The sequence below is a fragment of the Choristoneura fumiferana genome, chromosome 5, assembly GCF_025370935.1.
Source record: "Choristoneura fumiferana chromosome 5, NRCan_CFum_1, whole genome shotgun sequence".
Taxonomy (NCBI): domain Eukaryota; kingdom Metazoa; phylum Arthropoda; class Insecta; order Lepidoptera; family Tortricidae; genus Choristoneura; species Choristoneura fumiferana.
The window spans coordinates 21,486,938-21,509,692 of record NC_133476.1 but is presented as its reverse complement, the minus strand read 5'-3'; the positions used below and the strand labels follow the sequence as shown (position 1 = coordinate 21,509,692).

Below are 22,755 nucleotides of genomic sequence, written 5' to 3'. Positions count from 1 at the left end.
ACGCTACTTTATTGAGTCGCGGGAAATTCAAAATCACCTTCAAAATGGGGTCACGTGACCATTTTTATCGCTGCAATCGAGCAACGAGCGACTGCATGTGGGGGCACCTGTGTATGGATGATTTCCTTTGTCTATTCTTGAACGAATGAATTAAAAAAAAAACTGTCATTCATTCATTGTCACTGTCAGTTTAGTGCTCAAAATTATTTTAGAATAAAGTTTTCTATTTTTACATCGTATGACGAATGTAATGTCTTTGATCTCAATCATTATTTTCGGGGCGAATTGTTTGACATATTAAGTCGAGATGACGGAGGACGATTTGACTGCTGTGCCGTTGTCCTATCTCTCGAATGAAGCTCGCACAGCGATATGTCGTTTGAACACAAGAAAGTTGATTCCGAGCGACGGCCCCGAAAACCTGCCCAGGTTAGTGTATTTCACAAGCAATTTTAGACCAAATTCATATCCCACTAACATTTGACAGGAATGCCCATGAAAAACAACATACTTAATGTTAGTAAACAAAATCTTGATAAACCGATCATTAGATAATTAGGTAGATAATTGACTTGTTATTGTACTCGTTTTTATTTTAAACTATGCTTGTTCAGTTGGTTCAACACATGGAACCAGTATACTTTAGTCTAAGGCTTAGACTTTTGGGGAAATTCACTTTGTTGTAAGCTCAATCTGATGTGCTAGGACTTTCTTATAATTAGGAATTACCCAAGAATCAGCAAAGGTTCCTCGACTTTTCTTCTTGAATTTAGAATGAGCTTGAGGTTGAATTTAGATTTCTTTTCATACTGGAATATTCTTTTTCATTACAATATATTTTGGTCCATTTTATCTTTGTTCATCTTTTTTTTTACATGAAATTGACCATTATTGGCCTCTATCTCACCAGATGTTAAGTGCAGATGAAGCCAAAGGTGAATCACACTGGTTGTGGTTCAGTGGTCTGGTTTATATTTTACTGTTTTATAGTTTGGTTATGCTTTGAGTTGATAACAGAAGTTGTAAAAAGCCGCAGAAAGAAGTTTGTCCACTATTTACATGTGTGATTAAATTGGTTAACACTTACAAAGACTTGAACCATGACATTTAAAATTGGTGATATGCTAAAATATGAAAAACAATGGTTGAAAATGGGCATTGGGTACAAAAAAAAATTAAATACTAATTTAATTTTCAATTTAAAATGCATTACATTAATTTTGTTACACATTTTTGATTATAATTTTACTATACAAATTTGCAGAGACTACCGAGGCCTAGCTTTTTGTATTAATGTGACCTCCCAAAACATTGACAACATCCACCAGAACAAGACAGAGTGGCTCCTGCAGACCTGGATCCATCGTAATGATGGCACGGCCAATATCCACACCCTCCTTCTCTACTTGGAGCAAATAGATAGGCACGATATAAAAGATGATCTTCTAGAACTGGGCAGGAAGCGGCACCTTGTTAATAGAGGTAAGCAATTATCATGGTAATAAAACCAGTTCAAAACAATGATAAGTTATCACACCAAAACAAGTAAATTCTGCATATTTCAGTCTTCTCAAGACTTATTTGATGACCTTAAACATGATGTTTTTAATTTTTCTGTGATTCTCACTCATAACTAATTTATTTAGGGACTTAATCATGACTCCTATATTTATTGTCAAAATTACCTGGATTTTCCGACCACATTGCACCTCATTGCTTAGCCTGACTGCCTAATGAATGTGACACCCTCACTTTAGTCAACTCGCGACAGTGGTCACTACAATGTGAATGAAAGTGCAATTTTGAGATCATTTTAACATATAATATAGTAGTTGTGATTAACTCAAACATATTAACCCTAAAACATGTTTTTTGTATAGAAGGTACGTGGATCAGAGAAACTGTAACAGATCAGAGAATGGCCCTGCCAGAGGAGGACAACCTGGTTACCTTAGAGGACATAGATGAAGGCACACCAGTCATATATGATGCTTTGGTGCTGTATGCAGAAGCCGACCAAGATTTTGTTGATGAAATGATAATGAGAATGAGTAGAGACTTCGGTTACAAGGTACGACTTGCCAATCTACATACTTCACCATGTTTTTAATATATGAATGTAATGACTATAATTATGGGAAGTAAAACACTTATATTACTTGTATTAGACTTTCTGCTTGCATACATTGAGTTTCGTGTATTCTACATTCATAACTTTTTATTATAAAAAGCAAGGGAGTTCTACCTACTTCATGACATGACAGACCACAAGCATCTTGAATTATTAGAAAATTGAATTATAATTCAATAAATAAGTTAGATAAATCTAACTTACCTACTAATATGAATATGCAAGTTTAGTGTGTTTTGACGACCAGATGGCTGAAGAGAACCTGACTACGAAGCTTAAGGTCCCGGGTTCGAATTCCGGCCGGGGCAGATATTTGTATGAATAATACAAATGTTTGTTCTCGGGTCTTGGATGTTTAATATGTATTTAAGTATGTATTTATCTATATAAGTATGTTTATCCGTTGCCTAGTGTCCATAGTACAAGCTTTGCTTAGTTTGGGACTAGGTCAATTGGTGTCAAGTGTCCCATGATATTTATTTATTTATTTATGAAATTAATATGAGTAGAATAGTGTGCTTTCATAATTGAAGTGTAATATGATGCGTAAATTGACATGACTCATGCATACCTTGTTTACAACATGAGTATTTTACTTATGTACTCATTCATTAAACTGTATTAATGGTCAGGCAGTGGTGTTGATGGTAAACAATAGGTATAGGTATAGGTAGTAGCGGGCTGTTTTCCGCAACCTCGACGTCTAAGTGCGCCTATTTTGCGTGATTAGGCTGTAGGCACTATTCATGCCAGCCTAGCTCCTGGAGGAAGCCTAGCAGACCCTTCACCTAGATTTCATTACATTTAAAAAAAAAATTGAGTAGAAAAAGCTTTCTGCTGATGAAACCAAATAATATTAGATAATACATAGAAGTGGTAGGTACATAATTTCTTACGCTTTTCCAATGCGATTTAAAAAGCAGGAGTCGATTATGATAGTTGCGATAGATGGCACCACACGCCACTAATGGAACGGAGCGACGTGGTTCACTTGGTAGCATACTCTGTGCGTAGAACCAAAAGATGCGGATACGAATCATGTGCGGCGAAAACTATAACAGCTAAGATTGCTTGTTTAAAGGGCTTGAGTCATCTATAGAGAACTCGAGTCTCTACAGAAGACTCAAGTCCCCGACACGTTGAAAAGAACTCAAGCTTCGATTAAATGACTAGCGTCTAGTAAACCAAGAAGAGTCTTATAAATGAACACACAAATGACTTGATTCTTTATCAACACTACTTTTGGCCAACTCTTGCCAATCTGACTGGAAATCTCCCGTCCATCTTCTACCAAATTCTTAAACAATATTAATCTAATCCCAATCATTCTCCAGCTGTGTACGAAGAACAGTCTGCGGCCAGGCATGGCGCCCTTCCGCTCGATCACCGAGCTGGTGCAGACGCGCTGCCGCTTCGTGGTGCTGGTCTACTCGCCTGACTTCTTCGAGAGCCCAGACGAGCGGTTCTTCATGGATTACGTGCACGCGTGGAATATTGGTCAGTTGTAGTTACATGTTAAAGCCGTGGGCTCACGGTGGAAGCAAGCAAGAGAGGTTAAACTGTAGTGATGTGAAAAAAAAATGAATTAAATAAAAGCCACTTCCAACTGAAACAAAAGGATATCTATGATGTATCCAATAGTGGACTTCATACGACTGATATGATGATGATGATGATGATGATGAATTACTACCTTTTAGTTGTATTATAGTTAAACATCGGGATCAGCGTTCGAGTTTTCACGCTCTATTATACTGCGGTAAACTGTACATAATAATATACTAAAACAGGTTTATATTCAATATATTTATTTAAACAATGAATTTTTACATAAAAATAAAAATAAAAAACACATAAAATTAACTAAAACGGGCTTCCTCTTCCATAGGCATTGTACCTAAGACGCTAGCGGCGTTGCCTCGTTGCACTGCAAGGCTCAGTCTTTGGGCGAAGAAAAAGCCTGCTCTTTGATCGCCAGATACGCCGATTAGTTTATATTCTAAATACGTCATAAAATTTAATACTCATTTCGCATTCGAAAAATAATACATGCTAAATTTCCCAACAAACGTCAATTCAACTGTCATGCAAAGTAATCTTTAAAGTCAAATAATAGTTTATCAATGGCTACGGAATCCTACTTTGGGCGTGTCCGACACGCTCTTGGCCGGTTTTTATTTATATAAAAAGAAGGTTAATAACTCTAAGTGCATTTGTTTGTATTTGTTTTTCTGCCGACCATACATTGCCATTAAATTTGAACGTTGATACTGAGGTTTAATTATAGTTGTAGTCCGTACTGTGCCTGGTTTTAGAGTAGGACGGACTCATCACTTCCCTTGACTGTGGTAAAAGTGGGCAAAGGGAACTAATGTCGGAGTAGGCAGCAACAGTCTCTTTTGCCAATTATGGACCCCGGACTTCAACACTGTGGCGTGGAAGGCACTACCAAACTATTTTCCCAAGAAAGTTGTCATGAAGGTTCACTACTGATTCTTAACCGACGACCACAAGCACTCTGTCAAGAGTGTAACGACTTAGAAGAGAAGATGTCTGCTAGAGTTCGTGAGCAGATATAACCCTGTAAAGCTTGAAACACACAGAATACCGCGCGGGAAATAAGCGTGGCGCTCCCTCCGGCGTCAGTGTGTTTCTAGCTTTACGGACAGACGAACGTAGAGCGTAGTGACATAAATAGGTCTTCATTTGTTACCCTTCGTTTTCGGAACCCTGGGTTCTTACCCACAAGTCATGTCAACTGTGTTAACACTTTAACACTCCGTGCATTGCATGCAATTCATTGTCAAACTAGCTCTGTCATGTCAAAAATGGATGATTCTCTACATTTGTGCATTAATGAGGGCTATCGTTTTTTGTCTCACTAGATGGCGCACTGTTGCGTGAGGTTTTTAAGTATGGCTTTCAAAGTCTGTTATTACGGGAGTGAAAACAAAGTTTAGATTAAAATCATATTTAATTCACCTTAAAACCGTACCATAAAAATATCGAGCATGCCACAGTGTTGCATGGGGACTTGCATATGGGGTTGCATAGTCCCCGTTTTGTTCGGAAAAAAGGGAGGACAAAGGTTTCCGAAAGACAAAACTGCCTCAAAACACAGACATTCATTGCCCCGGAACGCATATTTGCCATAATTAATTTCAGATATTGCAAAATATTCACAAATTTATTCTAATTATAAATAAACCCGCGTAACTCACCCAAAAACTATGAGATTTGACATTTCGGAAACCTCACGCTACACTAGCGCCTCTAGCGGCGAATTCATACGCGATAGCCCTCATTGTATTGCACGATCGTATCGAGCCATGACAGTGGCAAAATCGAGGGACAGTGAAAGTGCTAAAAAACTAACAACGTTAGCTGCGCTGCCGCTGCCACAGCGACAACAATAACACCACAAACTTTTCTGATGTGTGACGAAAGAGATAGTTACATCGGTACGTTTGTCTCGCCCAGGTTCGAACCAGCGGCGGCTGTTACCGTGCATGTACCGGCAGTGCAAGCTGCCGCCCCACTACAGCTTCTACCACAACCTGCACTATAACTCCGCGGCGTACAACTTCTGGGATCACCTCGGCCGCTTCCTCAACCCCCGCCCGGTGCCCAGGTAAGCCGTCAATCGACGGACAGTGACTGACTGGCGATTTACCTGATTTTTTAGGGTTCCGGAGCCGAAATGGCAAAAACGGAATCCTTGTAGTTTCGTCAAGTCCGTCTGTCTGTCTGTCTGTCCGTCCGTCCGTTTACTCGAAAACTACAAGATTTATATCAATGAAATTTGGAGTACAGATGTGGCTTCTCAAAGCCGCTGTTTAGTTTAGTAGTTAAATTAAAAAAAATATATTTATAGGGGGGCACTCCATACACATAACAGAAATACTCGCATCAACGTGTGGCACATAGTTCGACAGCTCTTTTGAAAAGATAGTAAGGTTTCTCAAAAACTTTTTTGAGTAAGTGAACATTTCCGGAAATAATCGCTCCCAAAGTAGCAAAAATTGTGTACCCCCCCCCCTCTATCTTTTAAACGGTTTGTCAAAAAAATATGCAAAAAATATGGAAAGGTAATGCTTAATAAAACTTTCAATAATATATAATAATAATAGCTACACCTTTATCTATATAAGTATGTTTATCCATAGCCTAGTATCCATAGAACAAGCTTTGATTACTTTGGGACTAGGTCAATTGGTGTCAAGTGTCCCATGATATTTATTTAATTAAATCTTTTCAACAGGGTACCGGCGCTCAGATTGCCATCGTCGACACTCAAAATACAAGAGTTGTCCAACGACAGCCGGAGCAACGGCAAGTTGGCCAACGGGCGGCAAATCGCATACGAAACCAGGAGCCGAGTACCCGCACCATCACGCTGCCCAGCGTTCCTTCCGCCAGCAACCTTTCCGCCTCCACAGACTCCCTCGACTCGCGCCCCGTCGAGACCGCCTCGCTCGGCGACCTAAACAAAATCAAGAAGAAAAACGGCATAACTAGCCTGTTTAAGAAACCATTTAAAATATTCAGTAAGAACAAAAATAGCAAAAAAATCCTTGTTTCGAATTAGCGCGTTGTATGTACTATGGTCTATGAATGTTATAGTAGTAAACTAAGCCACTTGTTCGGGTTTTGAACCTGATTTGTATATAAGAGGCAGCCAAGGTAATAGTGTATACGCGGGACGCCCTCTCTTGGGCTAAGGCCTCCCGTTTTCTTTCCTCTTTTTAGGGTTCCGGAGCCAAAATGGCAAAAACGGAACCCTTATAGTTTCGCCATGTCTGTCTGTCTGTCTGTCTGTCCGTCCGCGGCTATGCTCAGGGACTATCAATGCTAAAAAAGCTGTAATTTTGCACGGATATATAAGTAAACTATGCCGACAAAACAATTAAAAATTCAAAAAAAAACTTTTTTAGGGTACCTCCCATAGACGTAAAGTGGGGGTGATTTTTTTTTCTCATCCAACCCTATAGTGTGGGGTATCGTTGGATAGGTCTTAAAACCATTAGGGGTTTGTAAAGAAGATTTTTCGATTCAGTGATTTGTTTGCGAAATATTCAACTTTAAAGTGCAAATTTTCATTAAAATCGAGCGTCCCCCCCCCCTCTAAAATCTAAACCGGTAGGTGGAAAAATTTGAAAAAAATCTTTCAAGGAAAACTATAACGGCTAAGTTTGCTTGAGAATTATTAGTAGTTCATGAGTAAATAGCAGCCTAAGGTATAAAATATACCTAAACATGGAAGAAAAATATTACTTAATTTTTCGTAATGGCTACGGAACCCTATTTTGGGCGTGTCCGACACGCTCTTGTTTAGCCTTGGCATGCTTTTCTGGCGTAAGCTATACTCTGGTGCCCGTCGCATGACTATATTACTATATATTATTATATTACCATTATGTAAACGTAAATATACCAAGTTACACATCAAATACAGATATGCATAACCAATATTGTGATATGTTGTCATATGATATAGTGGTAATAAAAACCCATTATTCTTCTATACCTATATGATTAACTATGCTATCTATAAACCATATGCTCCAAGTAATAAAAAGTATAAAGTGACCTGTAATAGCTTCATGTAAGACACGAACAAAATTCTTTATGTGTACTGATAAATACGCATCACAATGTAAGTACACTGTCGCAATGTAGAAGTAATTATTTATAAACGAATAAATGTACCAAGCGGGATGATGGGCAAGTCGGTGCCCTAATATAAGTATCCACTTTTCTATGCAACTAGTATGAAAAAGTGGATACATAAGTTAGGGAACCCTTTTACATACTATATTCGCCGTCGGAGTCCTTTACAAAATATGGAAGTAAGCTCGTCTCCGCGACCAGCAGGAACTTTGTACTTTCCAGAGAAGATAGTAGCCTATGTTAATGTGGATGATGTAGCTGAACAAGTGTAAGGATTTGTAGAATCGGCTCGGCCTCTCCTGGGTCCCAATAAAAAAAATATGCTGCCATAAAAGCCCATAAATGCACAGGGGGCTACTACGAAATTCGAAAATCGAAGTTCGTGTCGTGCCGTCCCTCTCACTCTCGTATTAAATAGTATAAATAAGCATCAGCGGGACGGCAAGATCGATCGGCCAGTCGCGAATCGGGGTTGATTTGTTGAGCCACTTGCTACTGTTCGTAATTTGGCCGTATAATGCTATTCTCGTTTATTATTGATAATATTTACTACGATTATGTATAACTCGGCTAAATTATAAACAGTGGCGAGTGCTCAATAAGCACAGTTCGCGATGGCTCTTAAAAAGAATTTAACCTAGAGACCTGAACCTTCTGTCGTTTGTGTTATTTTTAAAAGCATTTGTTTTAGTTCTGAATGAAGTCCGCCCGGCATGTTTTAGTTCTGAATGAAGTCCGCCCGGCAATTTAGGCTACGTGTATTTACATGACGTCAGAACTCAAAGTTGATGTCCATTTAGTTCTTTATAAAGGACACAGGGATCCAGGAGGCTAAAAATAACGCCCGACACACAAACAGACTATATCTCTTTAGTATTAGATATACAGATAATTTTGGTGAATCTACGCCAAACTGCTTATGCATTTTTAGTAGTGTTTTTTCACGAACTTTATCTTGGGACCCATAAAAGTTGAATGTCTATAAATCTTTTTTTTTTTTTTTAATTGGGTTCCAAATGAATGGTCGTGACTATATATATAAACTGTTGTAAAACATTTGACGCGAATCGAGCACGCTGTTTAAAAAAAAGGCACGTGAAATTAGATCAAGTCTGTAAATTTTTATAACACACTAGCTATTGCCCGCAGTATCGTCTGTATCTTGTGATAAATTTACAAGTTTCCGCAATAAAATATAGCTTATGTCACTCGCTGATAGTGATAATATAGCTTTTTATAGATGAGAGATATTTTTTAAAATCTGTTAAATAATTTTCGAGCTTATTTATGATTCATAATCAAATATTGTGTCTTTATATTATGTAGTTTAGATGAAAACATTAATCCTTAAAATAGTTATGTTTTACGGAAAATTAAGTTGGAATTTAATTGTAATGGATTATAAAACTGTTGGTGCTATATGCTAATATAGTTTCCGTATCTGCAATTTATTAAGATTAAGTATTTTTATATCACATGCTGCCTTCAATATGTAAATACCTCATTTATAAAAGACAAGTGACATTTGAAGACTTATATTCTTTTGCATTTCAATTTACTTGCAGTTTGATCTGAGTAATACAATCTGAAAATAAAAATGTTTCGGTAGTTGTAATTTGAACTTTATGGTTATTGTGCATAACATCGCATTCTTCTATTGTTGTTGAATTTTTATTCTTAGTTTATTTTATATAGAGCCAGAACAAAGCTTTTTATCAACTTTTCTGTTAGTTTGGAGTTGGACTACATACTTTTCATGAGCTACCAAAAACGCGGTTCTTTCATAAATTTGTATGGCAAATTTGCCAATCCATTTGCTTCCAAACAACTAAAAATCTCGTTTTCACTGCTCATGCTCGTAAAGTTTGTGCTTATGCTGGATCTAGGCGACATAAAATGACTTTTTATGCTCTGGTGCATAAAATAAAATCTTTGTCTAAGACCAAGGTAATCAGGTGTCAACAGCCACAAACAAAAAAGTATCTACATATTTTTTAATCATTTTTAATTTATAAAGACATATAAATTGATCAATATAAACCAATAAAAAGTAAAAAAATATAATTATATAGTAATGCATGAAAATAAAAGGTACATAGTCTTTGGTAAAATGGCTCGTGTTATGCTCTTTTTGTACAACCTATAAAAAATATACATGCTCGGTTCTCATACACTGCATTTTACCGTCATCCACATAAATAAAGATCCTATACTTGGTGACAAAATGTGTGTGACCATTATGGTCTAAGATCCGGACTTGAAAAAATCTGCACCGGTCTGATAATAGAATGAAATGTATTTCATAATAAATTTAGTGTATTAGAAAATATATTAGAAATGGGTTTGCTAAAAAAATCCTAAATCCTAAACAGGCTATTTTTACTTATTAAAAAAAATATATTTTTAATAAATTTTTGTTACATCATGGAGATAATAAAAAAAATATATATTGACTTAAAGTATAATATGTAAATGGTTGGGTTTGCTATTGTTTACCTGGACGAACTACTGGGTTGCCAGGTTTATACTTAAACAGTTATGTCGATGCCAGTTACTTTCAATTAAATAATGGAACAAATTGTATCTGAACGTTATCTTTGTTTTATTGTGAACACGTTGATATAGGGTTGTCTGCATTTAATTAAAAATTATTGAGAAAAAAATAGCCTGTCCAGGATTTTTTTAGCAAAACCATTTCTAATATACTAAATTTATTATAAAATACATTTCATTCTAATATCAGACCGGTACAGATTTTTTCAAGTTCGGATCTTCTACTATTACTGTGCCTATAACGTTAACGTTAATTCTAATGATAGCCTGTACGTAACTTGTCATAATAATGTACAATTTTATTCTCAATTTCGTAGTTGTAATAATTCCACTCTAGTTTCTAGTTTACTGTTTCCGAATGCTTTGCCTAGTCTACCGCGGGTGGTTTCATCAGCATTATGTTTTTGAATGCAATCAAACACTGAAAAGTCAGTAAAAACTTAAAATGCCTACATCGCTACCGACGTCTCATCGCGCTCTTCCTTCTTCTCCTGACATAAAGTACCAAATTTGTGAAATCGTCAGATGTTTTTAAAAGCTCGTGCCTTAAAATCGATAGATAATTTTCCCGAGTGAACTTTATGAATATTTATCTTGGGTCAATTTTGTTGAAGTATTTATGAGTTTCTTCAAAGTAGTGACGATAAGTGTCTACGAGGGGTTGCTAACATATTGGCATGCAAGGGATACTTAGTAGCAAAATGACGTGGGTGGGCTACTTGGTTTTTTTTTTTCCCATGACACTGATCGTGATTGACCGCTATCTCACGTGATGTAAATACCTCACCTGATTTAAATAGGCATTGTGTAAGCAAAGATTTGGTCGCAATTCGGGAGGAGGACCAACAAATTTTGATACAGGTTCCATCAGGGGAAGTTACGGCGCTACTTCCTATGTAGACGATATTTAAAGTAACGCGAGTGATCGCGTAGGCGATATTTAAAATTCACGTTAGTGGCTTCGCATTATAATTTGGCTCTACAGTCAAAAGTTCTGTATATGGCTAGATTAAGGAATAAGAAGTATCGGTAGACCTGGCAAAGACATTACTGCCATCATTTAATGTCTGAACACGTACCGCTGATTAAGAAATGAGGTGACCTGACGGTTTCCGATGCCGTAAATGATATGGTGACGGTGGAATAATTTGAATTGACGCCGCCATTTGGGTCACTTCACTTCTTTGTATGCGGTTTCGATATACGTAATTTACAGTTTACATTTATGTCTTAGATATTTTTAATCATTTAATTTTACAATAAAAGTGCTATTGTTTAACCCTGAATTTGGCAAGTTGAGACAAGTTTACTCAATTCAAGCCTCGCTGGATTCTTGTGACCAACAGTGGTGTAGCGGTATAGCACGCGGTACGGAATACCGAGGACCTGGGTTCGATTCCCAGTGTTGGTCTTATTTTTCTGTGCATCTATATTTTAGTTTGTATTTTCAATTTAGGTTTTACGGGATGACCGTAAAAGTAAAAATTTGGAATTGAAATAAAAAATACAAAAAGATTCCAAAAAAACAATCTTGTAGTTGTAAAAAAACACCAAAAAAAATACAAAAAGATGATCGTATTATTAGATACGCTGCCAAGTTTAGGGTGACCAGTGCTAGATTCGCATAGTACCTACTAACCTTCCATTTAACTGCTAAAATAAGGACTTATCACAAGTATAAAATATTGCGTCCATACGAAGGTTTTAAAAATAAGCCTTAAATTTATAAGAGGAGGCTGTGTCCATGTGTAACGTTTGTAGCACGCGGAGCTATAAAACGTGGGTAAGAATTGCGTGCTCCCTTGCACCTACGAGTCTTATGAATAGGTGGGCATTATCAGAGGCGGCCTTAGGGGGTGGCGAACAGAGCAACCGCCCGGGGCCTCGCGCAACAACCCAAACGAATTAAAAAAAATATAGATTTTTATAACTATATTTTCGCCTCACATACTTTTCACGAAGGACAAAGGGCCTCGCAAAGACCAGCCGCCCGGAGCCTCGCAATGGATAAGGCCGCAGCTGGGCATTATCCATAGCTCTATAAGTGCAAGAGAGCGCGCAATATACGTTACCCGTTCCCACTTATTGTAGCTCGGCGTGCCACGAAGTTTCTCTTGAATTATACATTTTTATATGCCTTTGCACACTAGCAATAAACTGCAAAAAACACCTTGTTAAATTAAATTACTTTATTTTAGATTACAAGAATATATTAATTTTGAACATGAAACTACCGTGAGACTCGCTCATATTAAATGATATTGCCCCGGATAACTCGTATCTTAAATCGAGTTTAGCTCGACATCTTTCATCTTTCTTCTTAAGAGCAACGCGACTCGGCGGCTGCTGCAACACGCGCCCTGCGCGCCGCCGCTCTGCTCGCGCGACTACCTGACGAAACTGTTACCGACGCACAACTACCCGCGTTTTCATCGTCAATTTCGTTATATATATATTAATTTGTGAGTGTGAGTCTCACAACCGTTATTGCCAGTGTGCATTGATTGAAGCGTAACTAAAATACTCAAACGCATCACTAAAAATAGCATTAGTACAGTCGCCATCAGATATTTGGGAGGGGCCAAGGTGGTCAAAAATAACGTCACGTGCGCTCTATTAGTAAGGTATTATAGATCATGTGTCGATATTTTTGATCATCTTGGCCGCTCCAAAATATTTACTAGTAATGCCATTTTGAAATCAGCTTCATTTTTCTAACACTTGCCTGCTCAATTTTTATAATGTGACTATATTTGTATGTTTTACACTGACTGAGCAGCCAGGCTCATGTTTTGGTGCGTAAGTAATGAAAATTATGGACAATCAAATTGTCGCCATGTGCCTTCTGTTACCGTACGCATGCCAATGTATATAGTTATACTCTGTATATAGGGGAATTTGACTATTTTAATGAACGTTTTACAATAAATATTTTATTTTAAACGCTATTTTATTTGTCTATCGATAGGGGTTGCCCCTCTTCATTCACTTTCACATAAAACATGCAGTCACTAGGATGTGTCGCAGAGTTGTATCTGCACGTAGCTTGCGGATATGTAAGATAGTTGATTGTAGTTCATTGACTTGTCAGTCATTCAAACAATGAGGGCTATCGCGTATGAATTCGCCACTAGAGGCGCTAGTGTAGCGTGAGGTCTCCGAAATGACAAATCTCATAGTTTTTGGGTGAGCTACGCGGGTTTATTTATATTTAGAATAATTTTGTGAATATTTTGCAATATCTATGAATGTCTGTGTTTTGTTTTTCGGAAACCTTTGTCCTCCCTTTTTTCCCAACAAAACGGGGACTATGCAACGCTGTGGCATGCTCGATATTTTTTGGTACGGTTTTAAGGTGTATTAAATATGATTTTAATCTAAACATTGTTTTCACGCCCGTAATAACAGACTTTGAAAGCCATACTTAAAAACCTCACGCAACAGTGCGCCATCTAGTGAGACAAAAAACGATAGCCCTCATTAAAGGAACACAGATTTTTATTTAACAGGTTCCCTGACTCCCTGTCCCATGAACACGTGCCTTATGCGTGACTTTGGTACAGTCACCAGCACCAATATCTGACACAACAAGTGTGCATAAATATCTGATACGACTCTATTTCTAGGGCCGGAAGGACGTGTCAGATATTTTTGCACGCTCCGCTGTGGCCGATATTAACCTGTCCTCTCCCAGAGGCACAAATTTGTGCCCAAATTCCTTTGATCCTGTTATCCTGGGAGATGACAGATTAATGCTGGTGTCTGTGTGCCTCATAAACAGTGATGTAAATAATGCAGTTGTTCTTTCGATAAATAAGAAATTTTATTACGTAATACATATACTATATAGATAACCAATGAAAATTACTATGGGGGACATTACATTGGAGATATTACATTAATATGGCGACGTGTCAAAAGAACGCTGCAAATTGATCGGGTCAGGGAACCTTTTAACTTGCAATGTTTGTCAGTATGTCTGTTTAAAACCTCGCAAGTTCTTTTTCACTCACTTTTAGTGATTGCATTGACTTGAAAGTTATGTAATATTATCAAGTAAAACGAAGACTAACAGATATAATTATATATTTATCATCAAGATATATACACGCTGTAGATCCGCACGAGGTGGTCTGCGCCCGCGCTGGCCAGCAGCATCTCTCTGTCCTCGTCTTTCGGTTTGAAGCTCAACCTGCGCACGGTCATATGATGCGCGGCACTGCAATCAGAATAATTGATAAATTACTACTTTTATTCTATTAGTAGGTAACTAAGACTTTCACGAGCTAAAATGAATTAAAATTGACCCCCTCTTAATTTTCTGAAACTATTGCGTCAACGTACCGTCCCTTCAGGAGTTAGTTTTGAAACTATTGCGTCAACGTACAGTCCCTTCAGGAGTTAGTTTTAAAACTATTGCGTCAACGTACAGTCCCTTCAGGAGTTAGTTTTGAAACTATTGCGTCAACGTACAGTCCCTTCAGGAGTTAGTTTTAAAACTATTGCGTCAACGTACAGTCCCTTCAGGAGTTAGTTTTAAAAACTATTGCGTCAACGTACAGTCCCTTCAGGAGTTAGTTTTGAAAACTATTGCGTCAACGTACAGTCCCTTCAGGAGTTAGTTTTTAAAACTATTGCGTCAAAGTACAGTCCCTTCAGGAGTTAGTTTTAAAACTATTGCGTCAACGTACAGTCCCTTCAGGAGTTAGTTTTGAAACTATTGCGTCAACGTACCGTCCCTTCAGGAGTTAGTTTTAAAACTATTGCGTCAACGTACAGTCCCTTCAGGAGTTAGTTTTAAAACTATTGCGTCAACGTACAGTCCCTTCAGGAGTTAGTTTTGAAACTATTGCGTCAACGTACAGTCCCTTCAGGAGTTAGTTTTAAAACTATTGCGTCAACGTACAGTCCCTTCAGGAGTTAGTTTTGAAACTATTGCGTCAACGTACAGTCCTTCAGGAGTTAGTTTTGAAACTATTGCGTCAACGTACAGTCCTTCAGGAGTTAGTTTTAAAACTATTGCGTCAACGTACAGTCCCTTCAGGAGTTAGTTTTAAAACTATTGCGTCAACGTACAGTCCCTTCAGGAGTTAGTTTTAAAACTATTGCGTCAACGTACAGTCCCTTCAGGAGTTAGTTTGAAACTATTGCGTCAACGTACAGTCCCTTCAGGAGTTAGTTTTAAAACTATTGCGTCAACGTACAGTCCCTTCAGGAGTTAGTTTTCAAACTATTGCGTCAACGTACAGTCCCTTCAGGAGTTAGTTTTAAAACTATTGCGTCACCGTACAGTCCCTTCAGGAGTTAGTTTTGAAACTATTGCGTCAACGTACAGTCCCTTCAGGAGTTAGTTTTAAAACTATTGCGTCAACGTACAGTCCCTTCAGGAGTTAGTTTTGAAACTATTGCGTCAACGTACCGTCCCTTCAGGAGTTAGTTTTGAAAAAATAAACAACAATCTTTACTAAAGTTCCAGTTTCACCGGGTTATTGTTTCGTCGGAATTTTTTAGATACAGAAATGAGAAAATTTAACTATATTTTAAGGGGATCCCATGCCCCAATGACCTTCGATCTGAATTCCTTAGTTTTCTAATGTTTTTTGTAGCATATTATATTAACAACAACGGTTTTAAGCAATATAGTATCCCATATTTACTTCAAAGTTCATTGTCTTCGAGATATTTGGCATCAAAGTTGAACAATTTAATAACTTTTGTGTTAATTAGTTTCAAATGCAAACCACCGACCAGTTTTAGACGTCAAAGACGAACCCAAATAATTAGATTTCGTATACGTTAGATCTTTCACGTCAATAGAGATACGAAATAAGTGTTTTTTCAGACAATCTTTAAAAAAATCATACAAAATTGAGTATTTATTTTTTCAAAATCCGGTAGACAAAAATGGAGATAAAAGATTGGAGTTAAAAAACTAAGAACAAATAGTAAATCTGCCTGACTGCTTCATCATCAGGCCCTTTTAGCATCATACTATTCTTGGTCAAAGTACACTTTAAGACTAAAGGTGGCGGACTGAAAATGCGGGCGGGCGGACTTATGGTTTTTTGTTTTTCTTTCTTTCTTACCTATAATCCAACTCCTTGAGGAGCGTCCATCGTTGCACGTCGAACGAGTAAAACCCGATCCTTCCCGAGTCCAGCCCGACGGCGACCACGCTGTCGGTCAGCGGCGCGAAGGCAAGCGCTGTTACCGAATCCTTCGGGAGCTCCAGTGGCGTCCCTAGGAGGGCGTAGTCGCCAAGCGACGACGAGGAAGGCTCGGCTTTAGACCAAATGCAGACCTGGAACATTGGTCACGTTATCCGTTCAGCCGTTTTAGGGCTTTCGCTATGCTTCGTTTTTTAACCCCCGACGCAAAAAGAGGGGGGTTATAAGTTTGACCACTGTGTGTGTCTGTATGTCTGTGTGTGTGTCTGTCTGTGGGCAAAAATCCGCATTCAAATCGGTCCACCCGTTTAAGAGGTACGGTGCCACAAACAGACACACAGACGCCCATAGCGATCAAACTTATAACACCCCTCTTTCGTCTTCTTGCGTCGGGGGTTAATAAAAGGAGAATGAATCAGTAAATGACAATATTCCGCTGTCATTACATGACATGTCCTTGTGTGCATGACCTCAACTCTGGTGGAACTACCTATACATACAAAACACACACACACATACAACGTTCCGCATCATTAGTAGGATCCTCACTCACCTTGCCTTCCCTGGAGCCAGTCCCGAACACACCCGAGTCACTCGCCCACGCGCAGCACCAAATAATCCTGGTGTGCACCCCATTAGTCTTGTCGGTATTCGCGGCCAGTTGGAACTGGTCGCCGCTCCTGGTGTGGAGGTACCACGATCGGTCCCGCGACACGGAGAGCAGGTGCCGGCTGTCCGGGCTGAAGGCCAGTTGGGTTATGGTCAGCTGGTGGCACGGGAGCTTCTGGATCTGGTGCCAGGTCGATGTTTCCCTGGAATTTTTTGATTTGTTTATAAATAAATAAATAAATCAATATCATGGGGCACTTGATACCAATTGACCTAGTCCCAAACTAAGCAAAGCTTGTAATATGGATACTAGGCAACGGATAAACATACTTATATAGATAAATACATACTTAAATACATATTAAACATCCAAGACCCGAGAACAAACATTCGTGTTATTCACACAAATATCTGCCCCGGCTGGGATTCGAACCCAGGACCTCAAGCTTCGTAGTCAGGTTCTCTAACCACTTAGCCGAGCCACACGGCGAGCCGAGTAAAAAATTAAACATACTTGACGAGCCACGAGCCCGGCTCGTCGGTATATAAAACCACGGTATTGTAGATTCCAAAAAAACAATCTTAATTTGATTGCTTAGTAACGACATCTCTTGTCCGGGTGAGCGGTTAGTTCCAATGGAGTGCCGAAAAAAGTTTCTCGATGAGGGCTACGGTATAGATGTCGCTAGCGTCACTGCTTAAGTGGCTAAAATAAGAAACAAACAAGCTGAGATATGAGGTGCATAGGGGAAATTCGTGTCTGTACCGTTGACCATCAGTGGTGTAGCGGTATAGCACGCGGCACGGAATACCGAGGACCTGGGTTCGATTCCCAGTGATGGTCTTATTTTTCTGGTTTTTCTGTGCATCTATATTTCAGTTTGTATTTTCAATTCACGGTATTGTATTGATGCACCGGCGAGCTTTACCGACGAGCCGCAAAACCGCGGTTTTACTCGCCCGTCGATCAGACCCTATGAGAAGCTGTAGGGTCTCTTGTCAGAGGCTCCAGTCACTGGTTCCGTCACTCACCACAGAAGGATGGCGGCGTGTTCTCTGGTCGTGGCCTTGCAAGCCGAGGCGAGCAGCGAGCCGTCAGGCGCCGCCGCCAGAGCGAACACCTCGTAGCCGTGCCCGTACAGCTTCTGCTGTTCTGGCCAGAGCGTGTGCTGCATCAGGGTCTCTTCTGTCGGAGGCTCTGGAATACAGAGTACGGTCAGCTGCAGAGAATATCCCCCTTATTCATAAACGACAATCAAACCTATTTTAGTTAAAATGCCGCTAAAATTCGTTTGTCCTTATCTGTCACTTCGACATTTGTATTTGTTAGAAAGGGACAAAGCATTTGTTAGTTAACATAGGCTTGTTAAGTTTTATGAATAAGGGGGTATATGTATACCGCTTGTTTGTAGTTGCTGCCGTTGTTACAGGTACAGTTAACTACATAAATAGATATCGATACAGCCAAAGGTAAGAAAATATGTATACACGACCTTCATATTAAACCGGCGGCCGATCGTAAATGGCGCATTTCATGATATGCCTAAAAGTTGGTCATGCATATCACGATGTGCCTGAGAAACAATACGGTAGATCGATTACAGCAACGCATTCGTCGATATTGCTAGCTCTATACCAGGCACATCGTGATATGCCGAAAAAAAGAAGAATTTAGGTACGACGAGCGAAGCGAGGAGTATTGTTAGTATGAATTGTGACCACAACGCACGAGCCGAGCGAGTGAAGCGATCGTGCCGGCAGCGGCCGCGAAGTGCCAGAACCGATATGGCGGCGTTTCATGATATGCCTAAGAATTTCATGATCTGCCATAACGTCACTAGGCAAATCGTTAAACTGTGAGTTTTGAACGATATGGCGGATGTCCCTTAGCCAGCGCAATTCATGAAATGCGGCCATTTCACGATATGCCTAGGAATGTATATATACATATGTTTGTCACTTTGGCCGTATCGATCTTTTTGTAGTTGTCAGTAATAGCTTATAGTCACGGCTTTGCTTTCATGAAAATCTAAATAAAAGGTCTAAACTTATTGCATTGAAGAAAATTTCAGACAAACAAGTCTGTGGCTTTTTGATGTACTATTTACCTGTCAAGTTGACGGGCACGAAATATCCGTCGTTGTCGTCTTCGTCAGCGAACACAGCTTTGTTGGACAGCCCCAGCGACGGCACCGACGCGCCTTCTGCGCCTGGGGACAACCAAAAATTAAAAATCATTATGTAATTACATCCATATTTACTGAAGGGTTGACAGGCGCATAACACTGGCTTGGGCAGCTTACTCCAAGCTCAAGTTCGCGTTCAACATGAAGCTCAGTGCCGAACAAAAAGCTCGCATTCACGACCAGTGCATCTTGCCTGTGCTTACGTATGGGGCTGAGACTTGGGTTTTTACTAAGGAGATCCTCCACAAACTTCAGGTGGCTCAAAGAGCAATCGAGAGAACACTGGTAGGAGTTACGCTGAGAGACCGTCAGTGGCGTAGCTAGGTAACCTAGGGCCCTGGGGCAAATAAAAAAATGGGGCCCACTGCTATCAAAACTGGTAAGGTTTTTTTGAAGTAAAATCATTATATATACAAATACTTTAAAAATGCTAAGCAACTTTATCATCAGCTATAAAGCAGAATTTCGAGGGCCCCCTGAGCTTGAGGGCCCCGGGGCACTGCCCCGCCTAGCCCCTTGGTAGCTACGCCACTGGAGACCGTAAAAGAAACGAATGGGTCAGAGAGCAAAGCAAAGTGAGCGATGTAACTAAACGGGTTGCGAAATTGAAATGGGAGTGGGCTGGTCATGTCGCCCGCAAACATGGCTCGTGGTGCAGGGCAGTGGTAGAATGGAGACCGTGGGGTGAGACACGCCCGAGAGGAAGACCGCAAATGCGTTGGTACGACGATATCAAAAGACTGGCGGGAACAAAGTGGTTGGAAACTGCTCAAGACCGGAACAGATGGCATAAGCTGAAGGAGGCCTACACCTTAGAGGTTGAGAACGGCTAAAGAAGAAGATGTAATTACAACATAAATAAAATAAATAATAATAATAAATAAGAAAACTATCAATCTAAAATCGATTAAAAGCGGTGCTCGCTACACAGACTGTGGCTACACAGACAGACAGAGATTTTCTCATAATTATTGCGTGTGGGTAATCCACGTTTGGCTCTGCAAAACCCACCCACATTTACCGATTTTGCATGTTGTGTGAGATAGCAATAGTTTATATGTCTGTTTCATGTTCCCTAGTTTAGTTTCGTATATAAGTAGGCTCATGTCGTATTAAAGTTGCTACAAACCTGAAGCATTCTTTCATTTGGCTTTACATCCTCTGCCACGGTACACGTACCTCAACACTACAATCTGTCAATAGCCGTACGCATAATTCCGGGTCCTATACGCAGCCATTTTACCTTCGCTCCGGCCAGGCAGCGGCGCGCCAACGATGTTAGCGTAGTTGGCGTCGAAGTTGGCGGGCGCGGCGAACACGCGGACGACCTTTTCCTCTGCCGCGGAGGCCAGCACTCGCGCCGACACCAGCGCCACGGCCGCCATGTCGTAGCCGTGCACTTGCGGGCGCGCTAGCTCGTGCCATTCTGTGCTACCTGAAAAATAGTAGATTGTACACCATGAAGCTTGTGGTCGCGGGTTTGATCCCCGGTCGCGGCAGAGATATTATAATACGAATACTTTTGCTTTCGAGTCTTGGACGTTTAATATGTATTTAAGTACGTTTTATCTATATGAGCTATATGAGTATGTTTATACGTTGCCGTTGTACAAGCTTTGCTTAACTTAAGATTAGATCGATTGATGACAATTGTCCCATGATTTTTATTTATTTAGTATTATTTGCTCATTTGTTTTAGTTGGTTATCTGGCTGGAGCAAACCGAAATTGTCCACGGGTGTTTCACACAATGTGAATGTAGACCACGAATTTCTGGAGATTCTCGTGTTCAAAAATGAACACCAAGCTCTCTTGTAATAGTTTCAAAGCTCTGTCCATACCATCAGGCCTATGCCACGGCGCGTGCAGCCTCGTGGTCTGGTCGGCGGCGACGCTGACAAGATGGGCGGCCCCGGGCGCCCAGGCCGCGTCCTCAACACGCCCGTAGTGCCCGCCGGCCACCACGCGAGGCGCCCACTGGGCGGTCTCCTAATCAAAAAAAAATCTTATATGTAATGGCAAATTTAAAACAACTCATTGGTCTTAAACATCGTCCTGTCACTTTAAATAATGTATCAGAGATTTATTGAAGTAGATATTTATATATGCATGTATATGTGTGTGTATATGGGCTTAAGATAATTGATGATCTTAATATTGCTTAGGTATAGGTTGTACGTTTAAACGTGTTTCATATTTTTTAACAAAAGTTAACTGTACTTATTTTTTTTTTACAGGGAACTATAGGTCTATTTATATAAAACTAATTCCTAGCTTTAGCTAAAATGCAAAATTATTGTGTAAGACTGTTTGTTTCTAAATAAAAAAAATGCGAATGTTTTTGTGTCTATTTCTAAAAGAATGAAACGGAGCTGGGCTCAGGAATTACATTAAATCACGATTGTTTTCACCACTCTTTTCTGCTACACGGTATAAGACGAGCGTATATTAATAATGTTTAAAACGTTCGTGATTTTCACTCACGAACTACCCGCACTTGATCACAAATAGTACCGGCACGGCGGGTAGTTCGAGATACGAGTGCCGGAATTTGTGATCATGTGCGAGTAGTTCGAAGGACTCGCGACTGTAATGTGTCACGTTAGTAGTATTTTAATTATAAGACGAGGGTAGGAAGTGATAGTGAATGCGATTGCGAACGCCAGCGCGTTAGACAGTGGCCCCAGAATTTGATTTTAATAAAATAAAAGTAACTATCTCACCTTATCCAATTCCCATATATGGAAGGAGCCATTGTACCCGTGCCCCAGTATCGCCCCCCCTCGCGGCCCGAACCGGCTGCCGTAGAAGCCGAGCCCGCTGCCCCCCACTTCCCCCACCCGCACGCGCTCCGTCCACGCACCCTGCGCGCTCCCACCCTCGGGCTCCCATACGATCAGGGTCTTGTCGAGTGAAGACGAGAGGAGACGGTACACAGGCTTCTTGGTGCCATCTGTATCACAGAAAATTACGTTTCTGACCCTTACTTTGACGCTTCTAATGAGGCCGCTAGAGGCGCTAGTGCAGCGTGAGGTCTCCAAAATGTCAAATCTCATAGTTTTTGGGTGAGCTAGGCGGGTTTATTTATAATTAGAATAATTTTGTGATACCTGAAATTAAATTATTATGGCAATTATGCGATGAAGGGCAATGAATGTCTGTTTTGAGACAGTTTTGAATCTCAAAAATTGTTGTCCTCCCTTTTTTTCCGAACAAAAACTGTGATTACTCGATATTTTTATGGTACGGTTTTAAGATGTATTAAATATGATTTTTAATCTAAACTTTGTTTTTCAAAGCCCGTAATAACAGACTTTGAAAGCCCACTTAAAAACCTCACGCAACAGTGGCGCCATCTAGTAAACTTTGCACTAGTCTAGTGCAGAGGTTCCCAAACTTATTTCCGTCTAACGGCCACTTTGAAAATCACTTACTTTGTA

General features: G+C 39.8%; 2 protein-coding genes across 2 annotated transcripts in view; one reads left to right on the top strand and one right to left on the bottom strand.

Moving 5' to 3' along the window:
- The first annotated feature begins 189 nt into the window (after nt 1-189).
- On the top strand, nt 190-8,092 carry Myd88 (myeloid differentiation primary response protein MyD88). The gene is made up of 6 exons (XM_074088373.1): nt 190-429; nt 1,265-1,482; nt 1,881-2,071; nt 3,466-3,628; nt 5,612-5,762; nt 6,393-8,092. Exons 1-6 carry the CDS (start codon nt 308-310, stop codon nt 6,616-6,618), a joined length of 1,071 nt encoding a protein of 356 aa, XP_073944474.1. The 5' UTR covers nt 190-307; the 3' UTR covers nt 6,619-8,092.
- Nucleotides 8,093-14,026: 5,934 nt separating this feature from the next.
- Elp2 (elongator complex protein 2) overlaps nt 14,027-22,755 on the bottom strand; it is a 44,994-nt gene continuing 36,265 nt past the window's right edge. The window contains exons 5-12 of the mRNA XM_074088371.1: nt 22,039-22,268; nt 21,157-21,304; nt 20,560-20,751; nt 19,239-19,340; nt 18,163-18,328; nt 17,075-17,333; nt 16,441-16,655; nt 14,027-14,573 (exon numbers count right to left, since the gene is read on the bottom strand). Coding sequence (XP_073944472.1) covers nt 14,450-14,573; nt 16,441-16,655; nt 17,075-17,333; nt 18,163-18,328; nt 19,239-19,340; nt 20,560-20,751; nt 21,157-21,304; nt 22,039-22,268 — 1,436 coding nt within the window. The 3' untranslated portion in view covers nt 14,027-14,449. The remainder of the gene's footprint in view (nt 14,574-16,440; nt 16,656-17,074; nt 17,334-18,162; nt 18,329-19,238; nt 19,341-20,559; nt 20,752-21,156; nt 21,305-22,038; nt 22,269-22,755) is intronic.

Bases quoted from the DNA above. Each gene is read 5' to 3' on its own strand.
- Myd88 (XM_074088373.1), top strand. From the start codon at position 308: ATGACGGAGGACGATTTGACTGCTGTGCCGTTGTCCTATCTCTCGAAT. The intron at 430-1,264 runs GTTAGTGTATTT...ACAAATTTGCAG, and splicing joins GGCCCCGAAAACCTGCCCAG to AGACTACCGAGGCCTAGCTT. The intron at 1,483-1,880 runs GTAAGCAATTAT...TTTTTTGTATAG, and splicing joins GCGGCACCTTGTTAATAGAG to AAGGTACGTGGATCAGAGAA.